The sequence below is a fragment of the Meleagris gallopavo genome, chromosome 31 (assembly GCF_905368555.1).
Source record: "Meleagris gallopavo chromosome 31, MGAL_WU_HG_1.1, whole genome shotgun sequence".
Lineage (NCBI taxonomy): Eukaryota > Metazoa > Chordata > Aves > Galliformes > Phasianidae > Meleagris > Meleagris gallopavo.
Genome location: NC_139434.1, coordinates 1,503,994 through 1,526,184, shown reverse-complemented (window position 1 = coordinate 1,526,184; position 22,191 = coordinate 1,503,994). Strand labels below are relative to the sequence as shown.

The 22,191-nt window shown below is 66.0% G+C and overlaps 5 protein-coding genes across 7 annotated transcripts; 3 read left to right on the top strand and 2 right to left on the bottom strand.

The window, feature by feature from the left end:
* Nucleotides 1–394: 394 nt before the first annotated feature.
* On the bottom strand, nt 395–2,607 carry PYM1 (PYM1 exon junction complex associated factor). Its single transcript, XM_085212377.1, has 3 exons — nt 2,359–2,607; nt 1,712–1,805; nt 395–1,272 (listed from the first exon to the last, which is right to left on the bottom strand). Exons 1-3 carry the CDS (start codon nt 2,489–2,491, stop codon nt 777–779), a joined length of 723 nt encoding a protein of 240 aa, XP_085068503.1. The 5' UTR covers nt 2,492–2,607; the 3' UTR covers nt 395–776.
* Nucleotides 2,608–2,951: 344 nt separating this feature from the next.
* DGKA (diacylglycerol kinase alpha) lies at nt 2,952–9,587 on the top strand. Of its 3 annotated transcripts, none has more exons than XM_085212289.1 (23): nt 2,952–3,091; nt 4,356–4,433; nt 4,727–4,803; nt 4,906–5,197; nt 5,281–5,330; nt 5,411–5,485; nt 5,553–5,672; nt 5,748–5,865; nt 6,327–6,415; nt 6,691–6,810; nt 6,929–7,027; nt 7,119–7,208; nt 7,301–7,374; nt 7,490–7,564; nt 7,665–7,750; nt 7,842–7,931; nt 8,033–8,193; nt 8,284–8,348; nt 8,430–8,520; nt 8,589–8,778; nt 8,865–8,985; nt 9,063–9,123; nt 9,235–9,587. In XM_085212289.1, the coding sequence occupies exons 2-23, from the start codon at nt 4,364–4,366 to the stop codon at nt 9,331–9,333; spliced, it is 2,313 nt and encodes a 770-aa protein (XP_085068415.1). In that variant the 5' UTR covers nt 2,952–3,091; nt 4,356–4,363; the 3' UTR covers nt 9,334–9,587. The 3 variants fall into 3 exon arrangements, with proteins under 3 accessions (XP_085068415.1, XP_085068414.1, XP_085068416.1); XM_085212288.1 differs by lacking the exon at nt 2,952–3,091 and having other exon boundaries at nt 4,906–5,026; nt 5,117–5,197; XM_085212290.1 differs by lacking the exons at nt 2,952–3,091; nt 4,356–4,433; nt 4,727–4,803; nt 5,281–5,330 and having other exon boundaries at nt 5,122–5,197.
* Nucleotides 9,588–9,606: 19 nt separating this feature from the next.
* PMEL (premelanosome protein) lies at nt 9,607–13,882 on the bottom strand. The gene is made up of 11 exons (XM_085212305.1): nt 13,128–13,882; nt 12,414–12,548; nt 12,189–12,335; nt 11,971–12,111; nt 11,722–11,883; nt 10,986–11,648; nt 10,609–10,866; nt 10,439–10,532; nt 10,107–10,309; nt 9,944–10,031; nt 9,607–9,858 (listed from the first exon to the last, which is right to left on the bottom strand). The coding sequence occupies exons 1-11, from the start codon at nt 13,189–13,191 to the stop codon at nt 9,702–9,704; spliced, it is 2,112 nt and encodes a 703-aa protein (XP_085068431.1). The 5' UTR covers nt 13,192–13,882; the 3' UTR covers nt 9,607–9,701.
* A 138-nt stretch (nt 13,883–14,020) lies between these two features.
* On the top strand, nt 14,021–16,541 carry CDK2 (cyclin dependent kinase 2). The gene is made up of 7 exons (XM_085212367.1): nt 14,021–14,286; nt 14,355–14,432; nt 14,780–14,900; nt 14,970–15,140; nt 15,212–15,313; nt 15,840–16,043; nt 16,133–16,541. Exons 1-7 carry the CDS (start codon nt 14,171–14,173, stop codon nt 16,235–16,237), a joined length of 897 nt encoding a protein of 298 aa, XP_085068493.1. The 5' UTR covers nt 14,021–14,170; the 3' UTR covers nt 16,238–16,541.
* A 902-nt stretch (nt 16,542–17,443) lies between these two features.
* On the top strand, nt 17,444–22,178 carry RAB5B (RAB5B, member RAS oncogene family). Its single transcript, XM_010726920.4, has 6 exons — nt 17,444–17,553; nt 19,486–19,735; nt 19,930–20,081; nt 20,176–20,298; nt 20,374–20,467; nt 20,691–22,178. Exons 2-6 carry the CDS (start codon nt 19,573–19,575, stop codon nt 20,804–20,806), a joined length of 648 nt encoding a protein of 215 aa, XP_010725222.1. The 5' UTR covers nt 17,444–17,553; nt 19,486–19,572; the 3' UTR covers nt 20,807–22,178.
* The last annotated feature ends 13 nt before the right edge of the window (nt 22,179–22,191 follow it).

Below are 22,191 nucleotides of genomic sequence, written 5' to 3'. Positions count from 1 at the left end.
CCATGCATCACCTCTCCAATCCCGGGACCAACCACAGCACTCCCTGCTCAGCCCCACGCAAGATGAACCCAAACGTGGCCCCATCCCCCCAGCAGAGCCCAGAGCAGGGTTGGGGCAGAACAAGCACTGTCCCATACGCTGTCCCTCCCAATGGGCAGCAGGACGTGGGCTGGTGCCAAGCCAGAGGATGGGGCCACCCAGAAAATGGGGCACAAGAGGGGGGGCAACACTCCAACGCTGCCTCACGGGACACAAAGGCAGCTGTGTCCCACACACAGCCCCAACGGTGACACTGGTGTTGGCATGGCTGCAGCTGGGCGGGCTGAGGGGGTTGGGAACTGTGGGAGGATCCCAGCACTGTCCTCAGTAGGGAAAGGCAGAGCTGAGCTCATGCCACGGGGTCACTACTGCAATTTTATTATTGCATTTTTAAAAATAAAAGGAAGAGGACGACAGGCCGTAACACAGAATGCGAGGGGCTGGGGAAGAAGTCAAGGAAGAGCTGCTGCCCCTGCCTCACCCGCAGCACCAGCCCTGCCCACCCGGCTCCCCCAAATAAACTTCAAAAAGGAGAGAGGTATCTGAGAGTTGCTGACTTTCTAACACTGATAGCTGGGAAAACAAACAAACAAACAAACAAACAAAAGAACTGTTGTGGAAAAAGAAAAACGACGGCACCCACCCAAAACAAAACCTCGGGAAAGAGGGGCCGGCGCTCAGTCCAGACAGCCTGCGCTGGGGACGCCAGCCCCACACGCCCCACAACGGCCCGCCCCTCACAAGTCCAGCTCCAGGTCCTGCAGCTCCTCCTCCAGGGCTTTCCTCCGGCCCAGCTTCTCCAGCTGCTCCTTGGTCGGCTGCTTTATCTCCCCAGAGTCGAGCCGCTGCTGCAGCTCCTCCACCTGCCGCAGCTTCTTCCTCAGGTTCTTGATCTTCTTGCTTCTCTCTGAGGCTGCAGCTTCCCCGTCAGCAGAGCTCTGGGCGCTGCAGGCTGGCTGCGGTGCGGCCGCTCTCGTGTCCCCGCCGCTGCCCCCCGACAAGGAGACCTTCTCCAGCGATTGGATCAGTTCGTCTGTTTCCCTCTCGCCTTTCTCCTGCTGCTGCTTCCTCTTCTCCTTGCGTTTCAAGTTCCTTTTTGCTGTTTTGGACAGTCCACTCTCCCCACCCTCCGCTTTGCTGGGCTGCTTGCTGGGCTGGGTGTTGGGCTCCAGGCTCAGCCCCGGGGGCAGCTCAGGCTTGCTTTTGAAGAACTTCACGTATTTGTTCTCATACCTGCATGGGAGGAGATGCGGTGACGGCACTGCTGCCCCCGTGGAGCTGCAAACCTCACCACCTCCAGCCTCGCCATCAGCACAGCACAGTGCTCAGCTCCAGCACTGCCCTGAGCTCCTCAGGATGTCCTCACGGCCGTGGCTCAGCCCAGCCCTGCACAGAGGAGCAGCCAGATACGTACCATCAGGACTCGGCTTAAGGACTAAGGGGGTCAGAAGTGCTCAGGCACCTGGAAAGAGACTGAGACCTCAAGACATGACCTGGTTCAGACACACTGGGGGCTCCCAGCCTTGCCAAGCACCCCACAGCCCCAGCGGGGCGCAGGTAACGGCACAAAGTGCCCACAATTTGGGATCCTGGGCACACCGACACCATCGCTCTGCTGCCAGCAATGGGGCTCCACCCCAGGACCCCACACCTGGCTGCCTGCCCCACTTACACCGGCACCTCCTCCTGTGGCACGTAGCCCTCCTTCACACGCCGCTGCTTCCGCCAGGTGCCGTCAGGGCGCTGCGTAGAGGCGATGTACTTCCCTATGGGGCAGAAAGCAACGTTGGAAGGGGGGGCACAAGGGGCTGCTCCTCCCCCGGGGCTGGGGGCTGCCCGGCACCTGGTACCGTTCTGGGGGGAAGAGAAGGGACCAGCCCTGCTGGGATATGGGAGGATGGGAGCAAACATGGGAGTGGGAGGTGTGACCCCACAGAGAGCACGGGGAGGCTGATGTAACCCCATAGAGAACGTGCGTGGGGGGAGATCCTACCTGTAAAGAAATCAGGGTGAAGGTCTGACCCCACAGAAAACACAGGAAGAAGATCTGACCCTACAGAGAACGCAGGGGGGAGATCCGACCCCACGGAGCGCGCTGTGGGAAACGGCACGCAGAGATGGGGCTGCGGCACGGGCCCACGGGGAAAAGGCAGAACGGAACCGAGCCCACGGAGAGAAGGGACGGAGCCCAACCCACGGAGCGCAGCCGCCCCGCCGCCCCCAGGCGCGGCCTCGGCCTCACGCGCCCTGCAGATCCCCGCCCCGCAGCGCCGGAGCCGCCCGTCCCGCAGCGGCGGGCCCACACCGCGGCGCACTCACCGGTCTCATCAGTCACATAGGGAGTCGCCATCTTGCGTGCGCGATACACTTCCGGCTCCCACGCCCCGCCCCCGGAAGTGACGGCGCGGCGTCCGGAGAGGGGATTGGGGTGATTCGCGGGCGGCGGCGCCATTTTGTTTTTAAAGGCGCAGCGCTCCGTTTTGTGCGGAGTCGCTGGGTGCGGGGCTGCTGCCGTGACGCCGAGCTAGAACGTGCCCGCGCTGCGGGACCGGGGCGACCGGCGGATAACCCGCCTCAACCGAGCCTTCGAGGCCGGTCCCGCCCCGCCTCGGTGTCACGTCGGGGAACAGGGAGGGGTCGGGGCTCCCCGCACCGCAGCACCATGCGGTTCACTGGGGGGAGGGGGAACAAACTGCCCTTCCTTCCACCCCCGCACCCCGGGGCAGTCCGGATGCAGCCCGGCCCCGCGCTGCGATTGCCGCGGGGATTTCCACGCGTGCCCCCTCCCACCTCTTCCCGCTCCCCCTCTGCCCCCCCTCCGGTCCCAGCCCCCCTGCGGGCCCCCCGGCCGCTTTAAAGTACAACGGAAGCGGCCCCGTGAGCGCGGGGCAGGTGCGAGCCCGGCGGGGAGCGGACCCCGCCCCGGAGCTGTGCTCCCCGCCGCACGTGCTCCCGGTGCCGCCCCGAGCGTGATGTCACAGGGGCTGGGCAGCGGCGGTCGCGCGCGGACACCGGGTCGGACCGAGCGGCGGCACCGAGCGGAGCCCCGCAGGTACCGGCGGGCACCGGGGGTGTGGCGGGACGGCGCCGGGAGGGAGGGGCGGGGCGAGGCGAGGCGAGACCGGCGCTACCGGGATGAGCCGCACCGGGATTGGCTGCGTCGGAAGGAATCGAACCGGACCGAACTGAAGCGGGGAGTGCGGGGCTCGGTCCGATCGGGGCGGAGCGCATCGAGCTGGGCTGAACCGACGGCACCGAGCGTGGAACGGGAGGGAAGCAGCGCCGGCGGGGCACGGCCCGGGCTGCACCCTGGGGCGTGGGTTCGGTGCCGCCGCCCGTTCCCGGTCCCGCGCTCTTCCCGGTCCGCTTCCCGGTGCTCAGCGCGGTGAGCTCCGAGCTCCGCTCCCGTCCCGTCCCTCCGCCGCCTCCTCGTTCCCGGGGCGCGGCAGGAGGAAAACGGAGAAAGCGAGGGGCCTGGCCCCGCCCGCCCCGCCGCTGGGCTCCGTCGCTCCCACCTGCGCGTCCCGGAGCCGCCCCGCGCTGCGCGGACACCGGCACCGGTGAGAGGCGGCCCCGGTGCTTCTTAAAGGACGGCAGCCGCCTCGCCCCGGGGTCCTCGAGGGAGAGACCACAGCCCGGGGGTCCCGGGAGCGGAGAGGGGCCGTGCGTGGGTGCTGCCCCCCCCCTCCACGGTTCCCGTTCCCTGCCCGTTACTAAATAAGGGAACCAGCCGTCGCTCCGGGGGGGTCCTGGGGGCCGTGCCCGACCTCGGGGCCCCCGGGGGGGCCGGCATCGTGCCACGGCTCGGTTCCCCCAGCGCGGGTTCCTGACGCAGCCCCGGTGCGGGGGGAGAAGGGGATGGGAGTGGTGCTGGGATCACCCATGGGTGCTCCGGGGGGCGGCAGGAGGGACGCGCACGCATCGTCCTCATTCCCCTTTGGGTCACATTTGGGGTCCCAGGGGACTGCGGCTCCGTGTCCCCCATCCCCCCCCCTACACACAACCTCCGCCCGGTGCCGCTCCCGGGCCGCGCTCAGCATCTGCCGCCCGGTGCCACGCAGGGAGCAAAGCTCAGCCCTCGCCCTCGGGGCCGGCGCTGCCTCATCGCGGGCCGGGAGGGAACCGCATCCCCGCGGGGTGCGTGGGTGGCAGCCGGATGCGTGGCAGCAGGATGCGAGCAGCCCGACCTGTGCGTGTGCGAGCGAGCTGCTGCCCGCCCGGCCTGAGCGGGGAGGCGGGGCTGCGCTGGGGCAAACGGGGCGGGGAGAACGCGGGGAGACCCCCGCCGTGCGCCCACCGCCGCCCTCCGCCTGCAGGCAGCGCGATGGAGGAGAGCGCGGAGTGGGGCACGCTGAGCCCCGAGGAATTCGCCCAGCTCCAGAAGTACCTGGACTGTGAGTTGGGGGGGGGGGTGGGTGGGGGGAAGCAGCTCGTGTGTGTGAGCACGGGTGTGGCTGCACTTTATGCGTGGCTCTGTGTGTGTGTGTGTGTGGCAGTGGTTTTGCACGCTTGGGGTGGCCACGCGCACGTGTGCACCGCGATGGAGCGATGGGCGTGCGAGGCATAGGCGTGCATACCCGCGGGTGTGCCTTGCACACACGTGTGCGTGCATGCATGGTATGCGTGTGCACGGCCCTTGCCTGCGTGTGAACTCCTCCAGCATCCTTGCACACGCCTGTGCCCGCAGACAGCAGCAGGAAGGTGCAGGATGTGCTGCAGGAGTTCTATGGTGACGGGATGCTGTCCCAGCACCTTCAGGGAGAGGTGAGCCCCCTCCCCACACCCCAGGGGCTGCCTGCTGACTCCCCCCCCTCCCCACACACACACACCTCCAGCCCCTCTCTGCCCCCCCCCCACCCCCCCCAGTGCGTGGACTTCGAGGGCTTCAAGCTGTTCCTGAGGAGCTACCTGGAGGCAGCAGACGTCCCAGACACGCTGTGCCATCACCTCTTCAGGTCCTTCCAGAGCACAGGGCAGCCGGGCGCTGGTGAGGACCTGGGGGGGACTGGGAAACTGGGGGAGGGGGGTGTCAGGACACGGGGGGGAGCTTGGGCTCAGCCTTGTGTCCATCCCACAGATGCTGACCTTGTCTGCGTTAATGATGTCTCCTGCTACTTCTCACTGCTGGAGGGTGGGCGCCCCGAGGACAAGCTGGAGTGTGAGTGGGGGTCCTGTGGCACAAGGCAGGCTGGGGGGGAGCACCGTCATCTGACTCTGCTGTGCCCCTCCCTCCCCCCCCAGTCACATTTAAGCTGTACGACAAGGATGGGAACGGGCTTCTGGACAGCTCGGTGAGGGGACAGGGCTGGGGGGGGCATCTGGGACCCCCGTCATCACCCCCATCCTCATCCTCGCCATCACCTTGCTGCAGGAGGTGGAGCGGATCATCACCCAGATGATGCGGGTGGCCCAATACCTGGACTGGGACGTCACAGAGCTGAAGCCGGTGAGTGGCCCCGCATCCCTCCCCACCATGTGCCCCCCCAGACCCCCTGAACCCCGCGTCCCCCCAGATCCTGCAGGAGATGATGCGGGAGATTGACTACGATGGCAGTGGTACGGTGTCATTGGCGGAGTGGCTGCGCGGCGGTGTAACCAACATCCCCCTGCTGGTGCTGCTGGGCCTGGAGGTGGTGAGTGCGGGGGGTGCGCCGTGCTGGGACCCCCCCGGGGTTGTCCTGACCTCTCATCCTCCCCCCCCCTCTCAGCACATGAAGGATGACGGGCAGCACATGTGGCGCCTGAAGCACTTCAACCGTCCCGCCTACTGCAATGTGTGCGAGACGCTGCTGGTCGGGCTGCGCAAACAGGGGCTGTGCTGCACCTGTGAGTGGGGCAGGGATGGGAGCGGGAGGGGGACGATATGGGATGAGGATGCAGCGGGGGGAGGGGTGGGATGGGGAGGGGACCGTGATGGGCTGAGACTGGAAGAGGGTTGGGGATGAGGACGGGTGGCGGTGGGACGGGGTGGGCGCAGGGCTGAGGACAGGGACAAGGATGGGGTGGTGTCCCTCCCTTGGGTGGGGATGGGGGCGCAGGGGGTGGGGTGGGGAGGAGCTGGGAGGGACCCCCGCCCCAGGTGTTGCGGGAAGCCCCGCCCCCTCCAGCTGAGGAAATCCCTCGCCCAAAGCGGGCGTGGCTACTACAGAAGCCCCACCCACCTGGGAAACACCGGGCTGCCATTGGTTCCTGGGGCGGAGGGGGGGCCGTGCTGCGATTGGCTGGGGGGGCGGTTTGGGGGTGGGAGCAGGGATCGAACCCCGCCCCCTCACGGCCGCGCCCCCCAGTCTGCAAGTTCACGGTCCACGAGCGCTGCGCCCGCAAGGCGCCCCCCAGCTGCATCAGCACCTACGCCAAGTCCCGCAAGGAGGCCGGTGTGAGTCCATCTGTCCATCCATTTGTCCGTCCGTCTGTCCGCCCGCCTGCTCCATTTGCCGGTCCGTTTGTCCGTGGCTCCATCTGTGATCCGTCCGTCCGCTCATCTCTTTGCCCGTCCATCTGTCCGTTTGTCCATCCGTCCCTTTTGTCAAGCTGCGCAGCTGCCTGCCCGCCTGGTTGTCCCTCCGTCCGCCTGCCCACCCGTTCCTCCTCCTATCTGTCCGTCCTTCCGTCCGTCTGTCCCACCGCCTCCCGCCATGACTGCCCACGCAGGTCCAAGCCCACGTCTGGGTGAAAGGTGGCTGCGAGGCCAGCAAGTGTGGCAAATGCCAGAAGAAAATCAAGAGCTTCCAGAGCCTGACGGGGCTGCACTGCGTCTGGTGTCACCTCAAGGTGGGGATGGGTGGGGGGATGTGGGCCCCCGTGATGCTGGTTGGTGTCACAGGGGGGTCCCCGTCTCCTCTGTCCATCCCCAAGGGATGGGGTGGCTGGACGTGGTCTCTGCCCCCAGATCCACGAGGATTGCAAGCCCGCTGTGCCCCCCGCTTGTGACTGTGGGCTGCTGAGGGACCACATCCTGCCCCCCTCCGCCATCTACCCTGTGGTGCTGGTGAGCTCGGGGGAAGGGGGGGTGGGATTTAGGGGAATGAGGGATGTCCCTGTTTGGGGACGTCGGTGTCACCTCCCTGCTGGGGGTGCAGGAGCGGCAGAACAGCCAAAAGGATGAGAGTGGGACGCCGGGTGAGGAGGGACCACAGGTCTTCACCACTCCTGAAGGACAGGCGCTGCGGGTGAGACACGTTCCCCTGTTATCCCTGTGTCCCCACCTGTATCTGTGTCCCCCCATGGGGCCTGGCACTCAACCCCCCCCCCAAACCCACAGGTCAGCCCTGTGCCCGACACCCACCCACTCCTCGTCTTCGTCAACCCCAAGAGCGGAGGGAAGCAGGGAAAGAGGTGAGGGGCTGGGCAGGTGCTGGGCACACTGTGGGACTTTCTTCCACACACAAATTTAGGGGGAGGTGGGGATGGGGGTTGGACCCCCCCCAACCCACCTTCCCTTCTCTTGCAGAGTCCTGCGGAAGTTCCAGTACCTGCTGAACCCCCGGCAGGTCTACAACCTGCAGCAAGGAGGACCCAACCCAGGGTAAGGGGGGAATGGAAGGGGGGGTTTGGGAAGTGCTGGGAGGGGGGCAACCAGCCCTGACCTCCCTCCCTCCCTTTCTTCCCTTCCTTCTCCTCCCCAGACTCAATTTCTTTCGGGACGTGCCAGATTTCCGCATCCTGGTGTGCGGCGGGGACGGCACTGTGGGATGGATCCTGGATGCCATTGGTGGGTCTGCACCCCCCCGTCACCCCACACCCCGGGATTTGCTGGCCAAAACCTTCCCCCCCCTCACTGCACTTCTCTGCTTTGTCTGCAGACAAAGCCAACCTTCCCCGACGACCACCTGTGGCCGTTTTGCCCCTGGGCACCGGCAACGACCTGGCGCGGTGCCTGCGCTGGGGTGGAGGTGAGTAGTGGGGTGTGAGGTGGGCAGCCCAATATCCCCCCCCCTCCTCCCCCCTCCAACCTCCCCCCCTGATCCCGTGTCTCCTCCAACACCATCCACAGGCTACGACGGGGAGAACCTGGTGAAGATCCTGAAGGACATCGAGGGCAGCAGCGTGGTGCAGATGGACCGCTGGCACCTGCGGGTGCTGCCCACCTGCCCCACCGAGGCTGGTGACCCCGTGCCCTACGAGATCGTCAACAACTACTTCTCCATTGGGGTGGTGTGTGGGGCTGGGAGCTGCTGGGGAGGGGGAGGCACGGCATGGCTGGGTTTCACCCCTCCACGCTCTGCGCCCATTTCCTCCCCACAGGATGCCTCCATCGCGCACCGCTTCCACGTCATGCGGGAGAAATACCCCGAGAAATTCAACAGCAGGTGAGTGCTGTGCCCAGCCTGCATCCCTGTGACCCCCCTGTGCGTCCCCATATCCCCACCACGCCGTGCTCCCCCCCCCAGGATGAAGAACAAACTCTGGTACCTGGAGTTTGCCACCTCCGAGACGCTCTTTGCCACCTGCAAGAAGCTCAAGGAGTGCCTGAGCATCGAGGTGCGCCTCATCCCTGCATCCCTGTGCCCCCCCCCGGCGCTCTGCCCTGACCCTGCTCCCCTCCCCAGTGCTGCGGGACCCCCCTGGAGCTGCGGGGTGCGCTGGCGGGCGTCGCCGTGCTCAACATCCCCAGCATGCACGGAGGTTCCAACCTGTGGGGTGAGACCAAGCGCCCGCTGGGGGAGGCGAGGCGGCCGCCCGGTGCCGCGGAGCCCCCGGCCATCACCGACGCCGAAACGCTCAAGACCTGCGTGCAGGGTTCGTGGGGTGGGGGTGGAGGTTTGGAAACAACCCCTCCTCGAGGCTGGCGCAGTCCTGACTCCTCCTCAACCCCTCCTCTTTAGACCTGAGCGACCAGCGGTTGGAGGTTGTGGGGCTGGAGGGAGTGCTGGAAATGGGGCAGATCTACACGGGGCTGAAGAGCGCAGGAACGCGGCTGGCCAAGTGCTCCGAGATCACCCTGCGGTGAGCCCTGGGGTGGGGTGGGTTGTGCCCCCCTCCCCAAGGGCTGTGGGTGAACTGTAAGGGGGCTGTTGTTGCAGGACGCTGAAAGCCCTCCCCATGCAGATTGATGGAGAGCCCTGGATGCAGCCGCCCTGCACTGTAGGTGTCCCCATGCCGGATGGGGGGGGGAGGCGTTAGTTCCCCTGGAGCCTCCTTGTGGTTCTGTGTCCATGTTGCTCCCCCCCCCCCCACTCTCATCCTCTCTTACAGATCAAGATCACCCACAAGAACCAAGCGCCCATGCTGATGGCCCCCCCGCCCCGCTCCTCCAGCTTCTTCGGTCTCAAGAAGGGCTCTGTGGATGGCTAAAGGGGACCAGACCCTCCCCCCCCCACACCCCAGCACTGGGCAGGGCCCTTCTGTCCTTCCCATCCTCCCCTGTGCACCCAGGAGTGGGTCCCCCACGGGGGGGGTGGGAGGAGAGGCTGGAGTCCCCACCCCGCTAGGCCCCCCCACACCCGTGCCCTATTTATTACACCCAACCCCCGCGTTTTAAGTGCCTCTTGTAGTAATAAAGCTGGCGGCTGGGCCCCCCCGCTTCCCCCCCCATGCAAACAGACGGAGCACAGCTTAGCTGTCTTTATTAGCAGCTGGTACACGCATCCCCCCCGGTTCCTGGGGGCTCCGGCCAGGCAGGGGGCTCTGTACTGGGGGATGGGATGCAGGACCCCCTCCTCCTAGACAGCGTTGGCACGCAGCAGGGGGCTGCTTTCTCCACTGGGAGCCCCCCCCAAAACCTGGCGCAGCAGACGCAGGGCAGCACCAGAAGGCAGACAGCTGTGGGGCCTGGGGGCTGGGGGGCCTGGGGGCATCAGCGGGCTGTATTTTACACGGCTGCAAGCAGAGTGGGGAGGGGGTGAGTGCTGTGTTGTCTCCGTGCCCCCCCCTCCCCCAAATCCCAGTCCTCCCCCCCGCTCACCGGTAGGTGTAGACAGCGGTGCCCAGTGCAGCAGCAATGAGCAGCAGCCCCACGATGAGCGTGGTGCCGCCGGCAGCTGGGGACGCTCCTGGGGGGGCAGAGGCAGCTCAGCACCCCCACACCTCCCCCTCCCCTTCCTCCCCCTCCTCCATCCCTTTCCCACCTCCGACAGCCACGCGGGTGCTGGCCACAGCCAAGCTGTTGCTGTTGGCCAACGAGACGTTGAGGCAGTAGAGGCCGGACTGGTTGAAGTCCTGGCGCAGCACCAGCTGGCAGCCCGGCGCCGGTTCCACGGCTGAGCACGTCTGAGCCTGCGCTGTGCGGCACTCGGCGTCCGCCACCACGGTGCACACCTCCTCGGGAAGGCTGTGGGGGGGGGTCAGTGCGCTCCCAGGACCTCCCCAGCCCCCCATGCCATCCCCACGTTCTGCCCAGCTCCAGCCTGTGGTCTCCCAGCTGTCCCCAACCCCGTGCGCCGTGCCCAGCTCTCCTCACCTCCCCTCGCACGTCACCGTCAGCTCCACGCTGTTTCCGCTGCCTTCAGGTGCCGCGGGCACCACCTGCACGATGGCCACGCTCTCGATGCCCTCTGTGAAGGGATGGAGTGTCAGATGAAGGCTGGACCCCCCTGGACCCCCTCCCCGGCCCCTCAGCCCGGTGCTCACGGATGATGCTGAGCTCAGTGGAGAAGGTGCCATAGCGGTACAGGATGCAGCCGGTGGGCTCAGCCTCGGGCGCCTGGCGCTTCACCAGCAGCAGCGGCTCCGCTGTGGCTCCAGCCGTGGGATCTGCTATGGATTCAGCTGTAGCTACAGCTATGGGTCCAACTGCATCTCCATCCGTGGCTCCAACTGTGTCCATAGCCGTGTCTGCAGCAGTGGCTCCAGGGGCGGCTGCGGCCACGTCCCCTGCTGTCCCCACACCTGCAGCAGTCCCATGCAAAGAAGCGGCTGGAAATAGGTTTGGAGGGACCCAAGCATTCCCTCGCAGGACCCCCCAGGCCAAAGCCCATCTCCCTCTGCCCCTTAGGAACAGCACCCACCTGCTGCCATGCTTTCCTCTACTGCTGTGGGAGCCACAGTGTCCGGGGCATCCCCACCTGAAGACTCTGAGGTGGGGGGTAGGGGGTCTCTAGGGGAGTCTGTACCAGCTGCTGCACTGGCCACTGCAGTGCTGAGCACCGGGTCGGGGATGGGCTCACTGGCAGCGCTGTCTGATAGCGCAGCCACTGAGACCCCTGTGGGTTCTGCTGGTGCCCTGGAGGCTGCGGATGTTGCAGCAGTGCTGGGTGCTGTGGCGGTGCTGGATCCTGTGGGGATGCCGGGCACCACGGCGCTGTCGGATCCCGTGGGCCCTGCAGGCTGTGTGGCCGTGGGTCCCATGGAAGGCACCAGCCCAGTGGTGGTATCCACAACAGGGGGCACAGAGCTGCTGCAGGAGCTGATCGGGATGGCCGCCTGCAGCACCAGGTGGGCAGCAAAGGAACCGGCCTCCAGGTAGGTGTGGGTGACGGTGGCGCTGCGGGAGATGAGCGTGCCGCTCTGGTCCCCAAAGTCCCACGAGTAGGAGATGTCAGCATCACGCAGGTAATGGCTGGGGTCGTGCAGCCGCACGCTGAAGGCCACGGGGCGGTTGCGCACGAAGCGCTCGCCGTCCCCCACTGCCACCTCCAGCTGTGTCACATTCACCACAATGGGCACCTGGTCTGGGGGGACACAGGGACATCAGCGTGGGGACACCGCGCCCGCTGCCAGCCCGTCTGCCCTGTTGCCGCATACCAGTGATGCTGAACTCCGTGCTGGCGCGGCCGATGGGGATGAACTTCTCGCTGCCACGGTAGTGATAAACCACCACCTCCATGGTGTAGGAGCCCAGGGCCACCCCGTCCGTCCCCACCGTCAGCTGCGACACCGCTCCGTCCACCACCTGCCAGTAACGCCCTGCGGGGACACCGCGGTCAGGCACACCGCAGTCAGGCACGGGGACATCCCAGCAGTGCTGGGAGCACAGCGCAGAGCCGTCCTCACCCCACGTCCACCAGACGTAGACGAATCTCCCACGTTTGTCCCAGGCGCTGCGGGGAAAGGGCTGCCCGTCGGGGAAGACACCATCCGAGCCCTCGGCCAGCAGCTCCGGAAACACCGGGTCCCCCTGCACCATGCGGGTGCCTGCAGGGAGCACGCCGTGAGCGAGGCGTTGCTGAGCCCCCGGCCGAGCCCCCGGCGGTGCCCCCGGCCGTGCCCACCATTGACGGTGCAGTTCTGGCTCCACACCACGCGGCCGTCGGGCAGCACCGTCTGCGTGCTGGGGAAGCGCAGCGCGATGGAGAAGGTGGCCTTGGCGCCCGCCATGGTGGGGGCATCGTTGCTGATGTCGAAGGTGACGTCGCCTCCTGTCAGGCACGGGGACAGCGGCTCAGGGAGCAGCGCCGCGGCCGTCTGTCCCCGTGTCCGTATGTCCCCGCGCTCACCTCGCCAGCAGTCGCTTTGAAGCGCTCTCCCCTCCTGCCACGGGCGGTACCGCGCCGCGTCCCAGCTCCGGAACGGCGCCGGGCGGCCAGTCCACACCGGGCCCTGGAAGCCACCGCGGCTCCGGCCGCCGCCTCCTGCGGGAAAAGGGACAGGGATGCGATGGCACCGCGCTAGGACCCCCTGCCCGGCCCCAGAAACACGTGATGGGCTCAGGCTGCGGTGCGGGGCAAAGCCCATCACATGGCGCTGCCCAAAGCTGTTTCATGTGACGCTCAGCTGAGCTGCAGCGCGGGGCTGGATGGGGCGAGCGCTCCCCCCGTGTCCCTTCTCTGCCCCACTGGCTGCGGCACGCGGTCCCCACGGGATCCCCATGGCATCGCCTGTGCACAGAGGGATGGGGTCCCCGTGGGGTCCCCGTGTGCACAAAGCAATGGAGACGCTGCTCCCTCCTCGTGCTGGGGGACCCGAGGTGTGTGCCCTCCCCATGGCACCGGTTGAGCCCGGCGCTGGGGCGGCTCGCACCCACCGCAGAGCCCACCCCGAGGCCAGTCGTGCTGTGGGAGACTCAATGCCACCATCCACCCCCAACCCGTCCCCATCTGGGGTCCCACAGGTAACCTACGGCTGCCCCACGAAGCCCACGGGCAGCTCACAGCCAGGACCACCCCTCACGTACCCCGGTTGCCTGAAGATCCCCCCGCAGCCCCACTTACGCTGCTGTGCCTTGGTCAGGGCCAGCAGTGCCGCCAGCAGCATGACGACCCCTTGCAACTGCATGCTCTCTGCGCTCCGGCTCCTGGAGAGGCGAAGGCAGTGGCTGCGGGGGGATAAGAAGGGACCCTCTTTACATAGCCCCACCCCGAAGGACGGCCCCGGGGAGGGCCTGCGGGTGGGCACGTGTGTGCACGTGTGGGCATGTGTGCGCGCACATGGGTACGGTCACACGGCTCCCATGGCTCAGCTCGGAGCCGATTGGTTCGGGGTGTGTGAGACCCCCGCGAGGGGCTCGGCACAGCCACTGCCCCCCGCTCGCAGCACAGCAGTGCCCGGTCCGTGCGCTGGGTGCTGGGTTATAGATGCGACCCTGGAACCCCCCTTGGGATGGGACTCATTCACGGGGGGACCCCCGTACTGCACCCACGCAGGGATCCCAGCAGCATCGGGGCACTGCAGACCCCCGGTTGGCCCCAGCCCACGTCAGCACTGGTGGCTGTGGCTGGCAGGATGCACAGAGGGGGCCACAAAGTACTGCGCTTGTGTGCATGGGAACACCGTGCGTGGGACTGCGTGCGTGACAGCACGACCGCGGGGAGGGTGTCCGTGGGACCGTTTGCTTGGGAACACCGTGTGTAGCACTGCATCCGCAGTACCGTGGGCAGCCTGATAACAACCCGGGCTCAGAGCCTGTACCGCAGACACGGCGGCTGCTCTCCTGTCGGTGTCCCGGGGAAAGAAGGGACGCGGAGACGCGCTCGCAGCACCCGCGAACGCTCCATGCGTGGGCCGAGCGGCGCCCGCCCCGCGCCTGTCGCTTTAAGAGATCTCCCGCGCCGCCCCCCGCCTGGCCGCGGGCTCAGCCAATGGGACGCCGCGGGGGGCGTGGCCAGCGGCCGGCGGGAAGCGGCGCGGGCGGGGCCCCGGGGTTGTGGCGCGCCGGGGAAAAGCGGCGGCCGCGATCGTTCCGTGCCCGGCCCGGGACCCCGGGACACCGCAACCCCGGGCCGCGCCCCCACCGCCCGGGGCCGCCCCCCCACCAATGGAGAACTTCCAGAAGGTGGAGAAGATCGGGGAGGGCACGTATGGCGTCGTGTACAAGGCCCGGAACAAGGTCACGGGCGAGGTGGTGGCGCTGAAGAAGATCCGGCTGGACACGTGAGCGGCGGGTGGCGGCGGGGGGGCGTGGGGGGCACCGGGAAGGGCTCAACCCGTTCCTCCCCCAGGGAAACCGAGGGCGTCCCCAGCACGGCCATCCGAGAGATCTCGCTGCTGAAGGAGCTCAACCACCCCAACATCGTCAAGTGAGGGGGGGCGTCGGGGGGGGCGTGGAGAGGGGTGTAGAGAATCTGTGGGGACGGTTCTGCTGGCAGCCGGCTGCGTGGGGAGGTTTGGCTGGGGGGTGTCCGGGGGCTGCGGGGTGTTTGGGGGCTGCAGAAGGCCTGAGGGGCGGTGGGGGGGGGATTGAGAGCTGCAGAGGATCCCAGGGCTGTGGGGGTATCTGGGGGTTGCGGGGGTGTCTGGGGGCTGCGGAGGGTCTGGAGGCTGCGGGGTGGCCCAGGGGCTGCAGAGGGGTCTGGGGGCTGCAGGGGGGTCTGCGTGCACTGGGGAGGGGGGGGTCATGCTAGCATCCAGTCCACCCCTCCTCCAGACTGCTGGACGTGATCCACACGGAGAACAAGCTCTACCTGGTCTTTGAGTTCCTGCACCAGGACCTGAAGAAGTTCATGGATGCATCATCCCTGGGCGGCATCGCGCTGCCGCTCATCAAGGTGGGTCAGGGCGGGGGTGGCGGGGGGGCATGGGGCAATGCTGACCTCCCAGCCCTCCCATCCCTGCAGAGCTACCTGTTCCAGCTGCTGCAAGGCCTGGCCTTCTGCCACGCACACCGCGTCCTGCACCGAGACCTCAAGCCTCAGAACCTGCTCATCAACGCCGACGGTGCCATCAAGCTGGCTGACTTTGGGCTGGCACGCGCCTTTGGGGTGCCTGTGCGCACCTACACGCACGAAGTGAGTGTGGGGATGGGGGCTGCGGGCAGTGGGGGTGGCTCTGTGCTCAAAGTCTGCCCCCCACCCCGCAGGTGGTGACGTTGTGGTACCGTGCGCCTGAGATCCTGCTGGGCTGCAAGTACTATTCGACTGCCGTGGACATCTGGAGCCTGGGTTGCATTTTCGCCGAGATGGTGAGCAGGGGGAGGAAGGTGGAGTGGGGGGGAGGGGTTGCGTCCCCCTGGGACAGCAGCTGCTACTCCAGGGGACATCTGGGGTCACTGAGGGATGCCCTGGAGGCACTGTGGGGTTGCCCTGAGGACACCAAGGGGACACTGTAGTCATACTCTGGGGACACTAAGGAGCTGCCTTGCTGAGACCTTTGGGATGCACTGGGGATATCCTGGGAGAACCAAGGACGTGCCCTGGTGACACTGAGAGGACACTGTGGTCACGTTCTGAGGTCACCAAGGATGTGGCCCGAGGGACACCAAGGGGCACCGTGATCACACACTCAGGATGTGCCCCAGTTTGCCCCCATTCCGCCTGGCATCATTGCACACGGGGCTGGCCGCAAGCACAGAGGCACAAAAGAGCTCTGTGGGTGCCGGGGGGGGGGTGGGGGTGGGGCAGCATCATGTGAGCCCCCAGCCCAGACCCAGCATCACAGGGTGGTCACGCGGGGTGGGGGCCGTTTGATCCCGGTGCCACCACGTGCAGGTGACGCGGCGCGCGCTCTTCCCCGGGGATTCGGAGATCGATCAGCTCTTCCGTATCTTCCGCACGCTGGGGACACCGGATGAGGCCGCCTGGCCCGGCGTCACCACCCTGCCCGACTACAAGCCCAGCTTCCCCAAATGGGCCCGGCAGGATCTGGGCAAGGTGGTGCCGCCGCTGGATGAGGAGGGCCGCAAGCTGCTGGCGGTGAGCACAGGGCTGGGGGGGGAAGTGAGGGGAGACGCAATGGGGGAGCTCCCCCCCCCCTCACCGTCTCTTCTTCTGCCTCTCTTCAGCAAATGCTGCACTACGATCCCAACAAACGCATCTCGGCCAAAGCAGCGCTGGGCCACCCCTTCTTCCGTGATGTCACCAGGGCTGTCCCCCACCTGCGCCTGTGAGCACTGGGCTGGGGGTGGGCATGTTGGCTGCAGACAGCGTGAGCACAGAGTGGGGCACTGGGACCCCCGGACCCCAGGACTGCTGGGGCAGGGACCCCCCCTTGCCTGGGCTCTCGGGCACTTACAGCTGGGGGTGAGGTGGGGGGCCGAGGGACAGAGCCTTCCCCCTCCCTTTGTCCCCCTCTCCTCCGTCCCCGGGGTGGCAGTGGGGGTCCACCTCTTCCCTTCCCCCCGCGGGTTTTTCCTCGCTGACTTTTGTAACTTTTTTGCTATTTTGTAGTTGACATTTAAAGCTCTTTGTGCAGCTCCTGCGCAGCAGTGCCTGGGGGATGTGGGGGGTGCGTGGGTGTCTGACCCCTATAAGCCCCTTCCGCAGCTGGGTGGGAGCAGTCTGTCCTGTGTCACCCGCCCGCAGCTCCCACAGCACCATCCTGTGCATCTGTAGGGCCACTACGCCCATAGGGCTCCCCCTACCTGCGCCCAGGTCCTTGAAATACCAATAGGGCCCATATGTGCCCCATCTCCTTACAGCACCCATACATGCCGCATGCTCCCCGTAGGGCCCATATGTGTCCCATAGTCCTTATAGGGTCCATACGTGGCCCTGCGTCCCACTGGCCCCCATCCGTGCCCCCATAGGGTCCGCATAGGCCCCGCCCCTTGGCGCTATGAAGCGCTGCTATTGGCCAGGCTTAGCCCCGCCCCCGCCGAAGACCTCAGCGTTAAAGTGAAGGAGAGCCGCTGGAGGTCAGAGGTCGCGGCTCCCGGCGGCCCCCGCGCGATCGGCCCGCACCCCGCAGCTCCACGGGCTTTCAGTCATGGGCAACACGGCCCGTGAATGGCCGCGAGGCACCGCCCTGCGCTTCGTCATTCATCGCGCCGCCAGCCGCGGGTTGGCCGGGCTGAGCCTCCTTTGCTCTGTGATTGGTCACTGCTGCTGCAGGGGTCCGCCCCCTTCGGTCACCTTATTTGTTCCTGGTGACTTCCCACTGGTCGGGCGCTCCGTCATTCACCTGGTCCCGCCTCCCCGCGGCATTCCTGCTGACCACTGCCTCACCGTTCCCTTATTCCCATTGGCGGCGCCGCGCTGCCCATCCGTCCAATCGCCGCCTTCCATAGGCCATCTCTCGCGGGGCGGGGGCGATGACGCACACTCCGCCACTCCCATTGGCTGCGCCGACAGGAAAAGGCGTGCCCGCCACCCCCGTCGCGCGTCGCCCATTGGCGGAGCCGCGCCTTAATCCCGCCCGCCAGAGGAGGGCTGGGCCGAGGCGCTGTTTGTGTGCTCGGGCCGCAGCGGGAGGCCGGGGCCGCAGGTACCGGGAGCGGGGCGGCTGCAGGCGGGGCCGAGCGCCGGGCCGGGTTCCGGGCCGCCTCCCGCGCGTGCGGGCTTCGGAGCCGGGCCGCGTTCGCCCAGAGGGATCGGAACAACCGGGTCTGGCCTGGGCCCGGGGTTGGGCCCGGCCTGGGGCGGGGACCGGGTCCGCCGTGCCGCGGTGCGCCGAGCGCCCGGGCAGAGCCGTGGGCTTGCCGGCGTCCCGGGGGCGAAGCTCGGGGCCGGGCGGGTACCGAGCCCGGTTCTGTTCCTTCGGTGTCCTCAGGGGCTCTCGTTACCGAGCCGAATTCCTCCGGTTTTCCCCCATTTCGATCTCCCCGCGGCTCCGCCCGTTCGGAGGCGCCGGCGGCGGACCGAGCGCGCCGCCGCGGGGGGCTCAGGCCGGGGGAGGGGGGAGGAGAGCGAACGCCCGGTGTTGGCCGCCCCTGGGCCCCCCCCCGCCCCGGGGACACCGAGCAGGCGGCACCCGGCGGTCCGGTGAGGGCCGAGAGCGAGTGCGACCGCCCCGCTGTGCCAAATGAAACGGCGCTGCGTCCGGCAGCGCCGCCCGAGACGAAGAATGCGCCGGGACCGGGCGGCGTGGGCTCTATTATAAAGGACCCCACGTTGTCCCAGCGGAGGTCGCCGGTCCCGCAGCCGCCTCGGCGGTGTGTGAGTGCGGTTGGGACATAGGAGAAGTCCGCCCGGTAACAGGAAAGCGGTTGGCCCTGGCGGCTGTTGCAATGCTGTGCTGTGCGGCTGCTGGCGGCGCTGCTCCCAGGGGCTCCGTGTCCTCGTAGGGTCGGGGTGGGGTCCTGTGATGGGAGACATTACCTCCCGATTCACCCCCGTGTGACGCGGAGCTGTCGCTGCTGCAGCTGTGTGCTCTGTGCTGGGGGAAGCTCTGCGCAGCACGGTGCCCCGCGCTCAGTGCCTGCTGGTTTATGGGCCTGCGTGTGCTTACGGAGCTCGGTGCTTCACACCTCCAGGCACGCTTAGCGAGCGCTGCTGGCTGTGACACGGAGCTGTGGTGGGAGTAGCTGTGTTCAGCTTGGATGCCTCTGCAGGTGAGGGATTTGGTGTAACAGGAACAGCCGGTGGTCCTGGGGCTGGTGCCTGTAGGGTGTGTGGCTGCAGCATTGCATCCAGCAAGTGGAAGTGCAAAGGTGAAGTGGAACCCCTCCCCCCCGGGGTGGGCCCAAGGGGGCTGTGGGTTCTGGGGGCTGTGAGGCTCAAGGCGTGGGCTCAGCACTGTGTGGAGGTGCTTCGTTCGCAGCCGTGCGTGGGGGCACAGGCACTGATAGCCTTCCCCTGTTGGCTGTGCTCCAGCAGCCATTTGTGTCCTCCAGCCGTATGGGAGATGAGCCTTGAAAAAATAATAATAATAATGAATGAGATTAGCTTGAAAAGCACAAACCTTGCTTTTCCTGGAGTCCCGGTGTGGGAGCTGAAGGAGTTGGGCTGCGCGGTGACCCATCAGTGTGTGTTGTGGCTGAAGGAGCTCCTGATGCAGATGGATGCGCTGTGCTGTCTGCTCTGAGTGCGTGCCGAGGGAAAACAGAAAGCAGAAAAAAAACCTCGGGCTGAGGAACTTGGAGGCTGAGCTGTGGAGTTGGTCCCCAGCTTCTCTGTGCAGGGAGAGGTGAAGCAGCTGAGGAAATCTGTGCTGTGGCACAAACAGGAGCAGCCCGGGACGTGAGACTAAGCCTTGTCCTGGGAAGGGTGCTGCCTCCCCTGGGCATCACCCGAGGGTCAGCCTTTCCCACCCAGCTCCTGGGAATCGTTCTGGAGCTCTGGAAGCAGAGCAGTCAGGTCCTCGTTGTGCACCCAGGGTTGCCCGTGCCCACCAGACCTGTACTGAGCGCCGTGCGTTTGGTTGTAGGGATTTACTGGCTGCAGCACATGGTGACCAACTGCTTTCCTCCCCTTCCAGGACTGCCTGGTGGAACCAACGCCAGCGCTCCCAGCGTCGGTGCCTTCCCGGCTCTCAGCAGGGCAGGAGCCCAGCAGCAGCCCGGTCATGACCAGCAGAGGAGCCGCCAGGCCGAATGGGCAATCCCAAGCCAGCAAAATCTGTCAGTTCAAACTGGTGCTGCTGGGCGAATCGGCGGTGGGGAAATCCAGCCTGGTGCTGCGCTTCGTCAAGGGGCAGTTCCACGAGTACCAGGAGAGCACCATCGGGGGTGAGTCGACGAGGGGCGCTGCCCGCAGGGTGCACCAGAGCCTGGGAGCAGCGCTCCTGCAGCTGCCATCTCCATTTTTTGCCTCGTGCCAGCGTCCCTCTCCCGTAAATAGGATCCCTGTGGGGCTGGGTGGTCGTGGGCAGAAGCGCTTGGGGGCAGCAGTCTGATGCTCAAACCCTCCTCCCTCCCGGCAGCGGCGTTCCTCACACAGTCTGTCTGCCTGGACGACACGACGGTGAAGTTTGAGATCTGGGACACGGCGGGCCAGGAGCGATACCACAGTCTGGCCCCCATGTACTACCGGGGGGCACAGGCTGCCATCGTGGTCTACGATATCACCAACCAGGTGAGGTTCTCGGTGCAGGCTCACCCCATGGTGGGGGGTCCCTGTGGGGTGCCTACCTCGTGGTAACCTCACATCTCCCCCTCTCTGCTCCTAGGAAACGTTTGCACGGGCAAAAACATGGGTGAAAGAGCTGCAGAGGCAAGCCAGCCCCAGCATCGTCATTGCGCTCGCGGGCAACAAAGCCGACCTGGCCAGCAAACGTATGGTGGAGTACGAAGTAAGTGTCAGCACCAGTGCCCACCCTGCAGCCCCCCTGTGGCTGCTGGACCCTCACCTGGGTGCTCTCTTCCAGGAGGCACAGGCTTACGCAGATGACAACAGCCTATTGTTCATGGAGACGTCGGCCAAGACGGCGATGAATGTGAACGACCTCTTCCTGGCCATCGGTGAGGCTGCGGGGTGGGGTTGGGGGGTCCTGCGGGGTGGGGTGGGGTGGGGTGGGCGGTTCCCTCAGATCCTGCCCTGCTGGGCTGTGTGACGTAGAGCCGATGCCTTTTGAGCGTGGTGGGGGCTGAGGGCAGCTCTTCCTCCTCCTCGGAGCAGCGCTGGGAGCGGCAGTGCGCACATCAGCTATGAGAGCCATGCTGACAATTCTCTCCCCCCCTCCAGCCAAGAAGCTGCCAAAGAGCGAGCCCCAGAGCACGAGTGGCGCAGCAGGGAGGAGCAGAGGCGTGGACCTTCACGAGCAAACCCAGCAGAACAAGAGCCAGTGTTGTAGCAACTGAAGGGCAGCAGCCTGCGAGCGAGGAAGAGCTAAGATATAACCTCCAAACCTCCACCCCCGTCCACCACACCTCACCTCACCTCCATAACGGCGCACCGAGAAACCCACCCGAACCAGAACCCTCCCGAGAGCTCTAACTGCACTTTTTAATGCTTCGAAACCACCACCAGACACCTGTGACCACCATCCTGATGGCAGTGGAACTACATCCGCCGGGGACTTAACTTCCAGAGGGGGAAAAAAAAAAAGAAAAAAAAAAAAAGAAAAAAAAAAAAAAAAAGAAAAAACAAACCAACAAACTCTTCTTCACTTTGTATTATAGGTGCAAATAGCGACCTAACCGCAGCTCCTCCCTCTGCCTTTCTCCCTCTCCCACCTCCCTCTTTGCTCTGTGGGCTCAGCCCTGCTCACGTCTCCCCTCCTGGTGGCACGATGGCAGCGCATCCTCGGGTTGGCTTTGTGTGCGACCAGCGAGGGCACCGGAGACCTCTGGGAAAACGCGGGGTCTGAGATGGATTTGTTTTTGTCATTATTATTTTTTTTTTCTCCTTTTTTTTTTTTTTCTTCTTTTTTTCCTCCCTTTTCTATGGCTGTCCGGGAGGGAAAAGCTGCAGTGTCCTTCACTTTCTTCCTTGGTGGCCTTTTAGTTTTCTTTGCTGAAGGTTCAGAAGTGCCTGGGAATCTTTTGGGAGGGGAGGGGGGATGCAGAGCCAGCAGGACGACCCGAACAGCTGCCTCTGCCCCCCCGCCCCTCCCGGGCAGAGCTGGGGCCCCGTGTCCTCCTGCTGATCCCAGGGCGTAGCAGAGCCCCGCTCTCACTTTGTCCCCATTCCTCCTCCCGCCTTTGATTGGCACTCGAGTTGGGGAAGCGCCCGGTTCCGCCGCTCCTTGCTTTTCCTTCGGGTCCTGTTTGCTCTGGAGGTTGGGAGCAGAGGAGGGAGGTGAAGGAGTTCGTTCCTTCCTCCTCTTCCCGGATGGAACTCGGATCCCTTGGGCTGCTGCCAGGCGCCGTGCCCGGCACCGCAGCCCCGAGGCCGTTGCCCTGTCCCTGCGCCCAACAGCCTGGGCTCCCCGGGACCCCTCTTGTGCGGGTCGTCCCCCTTCTGCTGGGGTGTGGGGGGGGTCCCGCATGACGCCCCGCAGCGTGGGCTGAGCAGACCGGGGCTGTGAGGCAAATCCCGGCTCTGCTTTCCCCCCCTGCGTGGCCCGAGGACGGCCCCCCCGGGAGCGAGAGGGGACACTGCAGCTTTCCCGACCCCTCTCCATTTTCCCTCTGTCTCCGCTGTTCGTTTTTGTTTGTTTGTTTGTTTGTTTTTTGCTTTGAGGAAGCTCCTCCATCGCATTTAAATAACGAATCATGGTAACAGAACTCAGCTGCTGATTTAC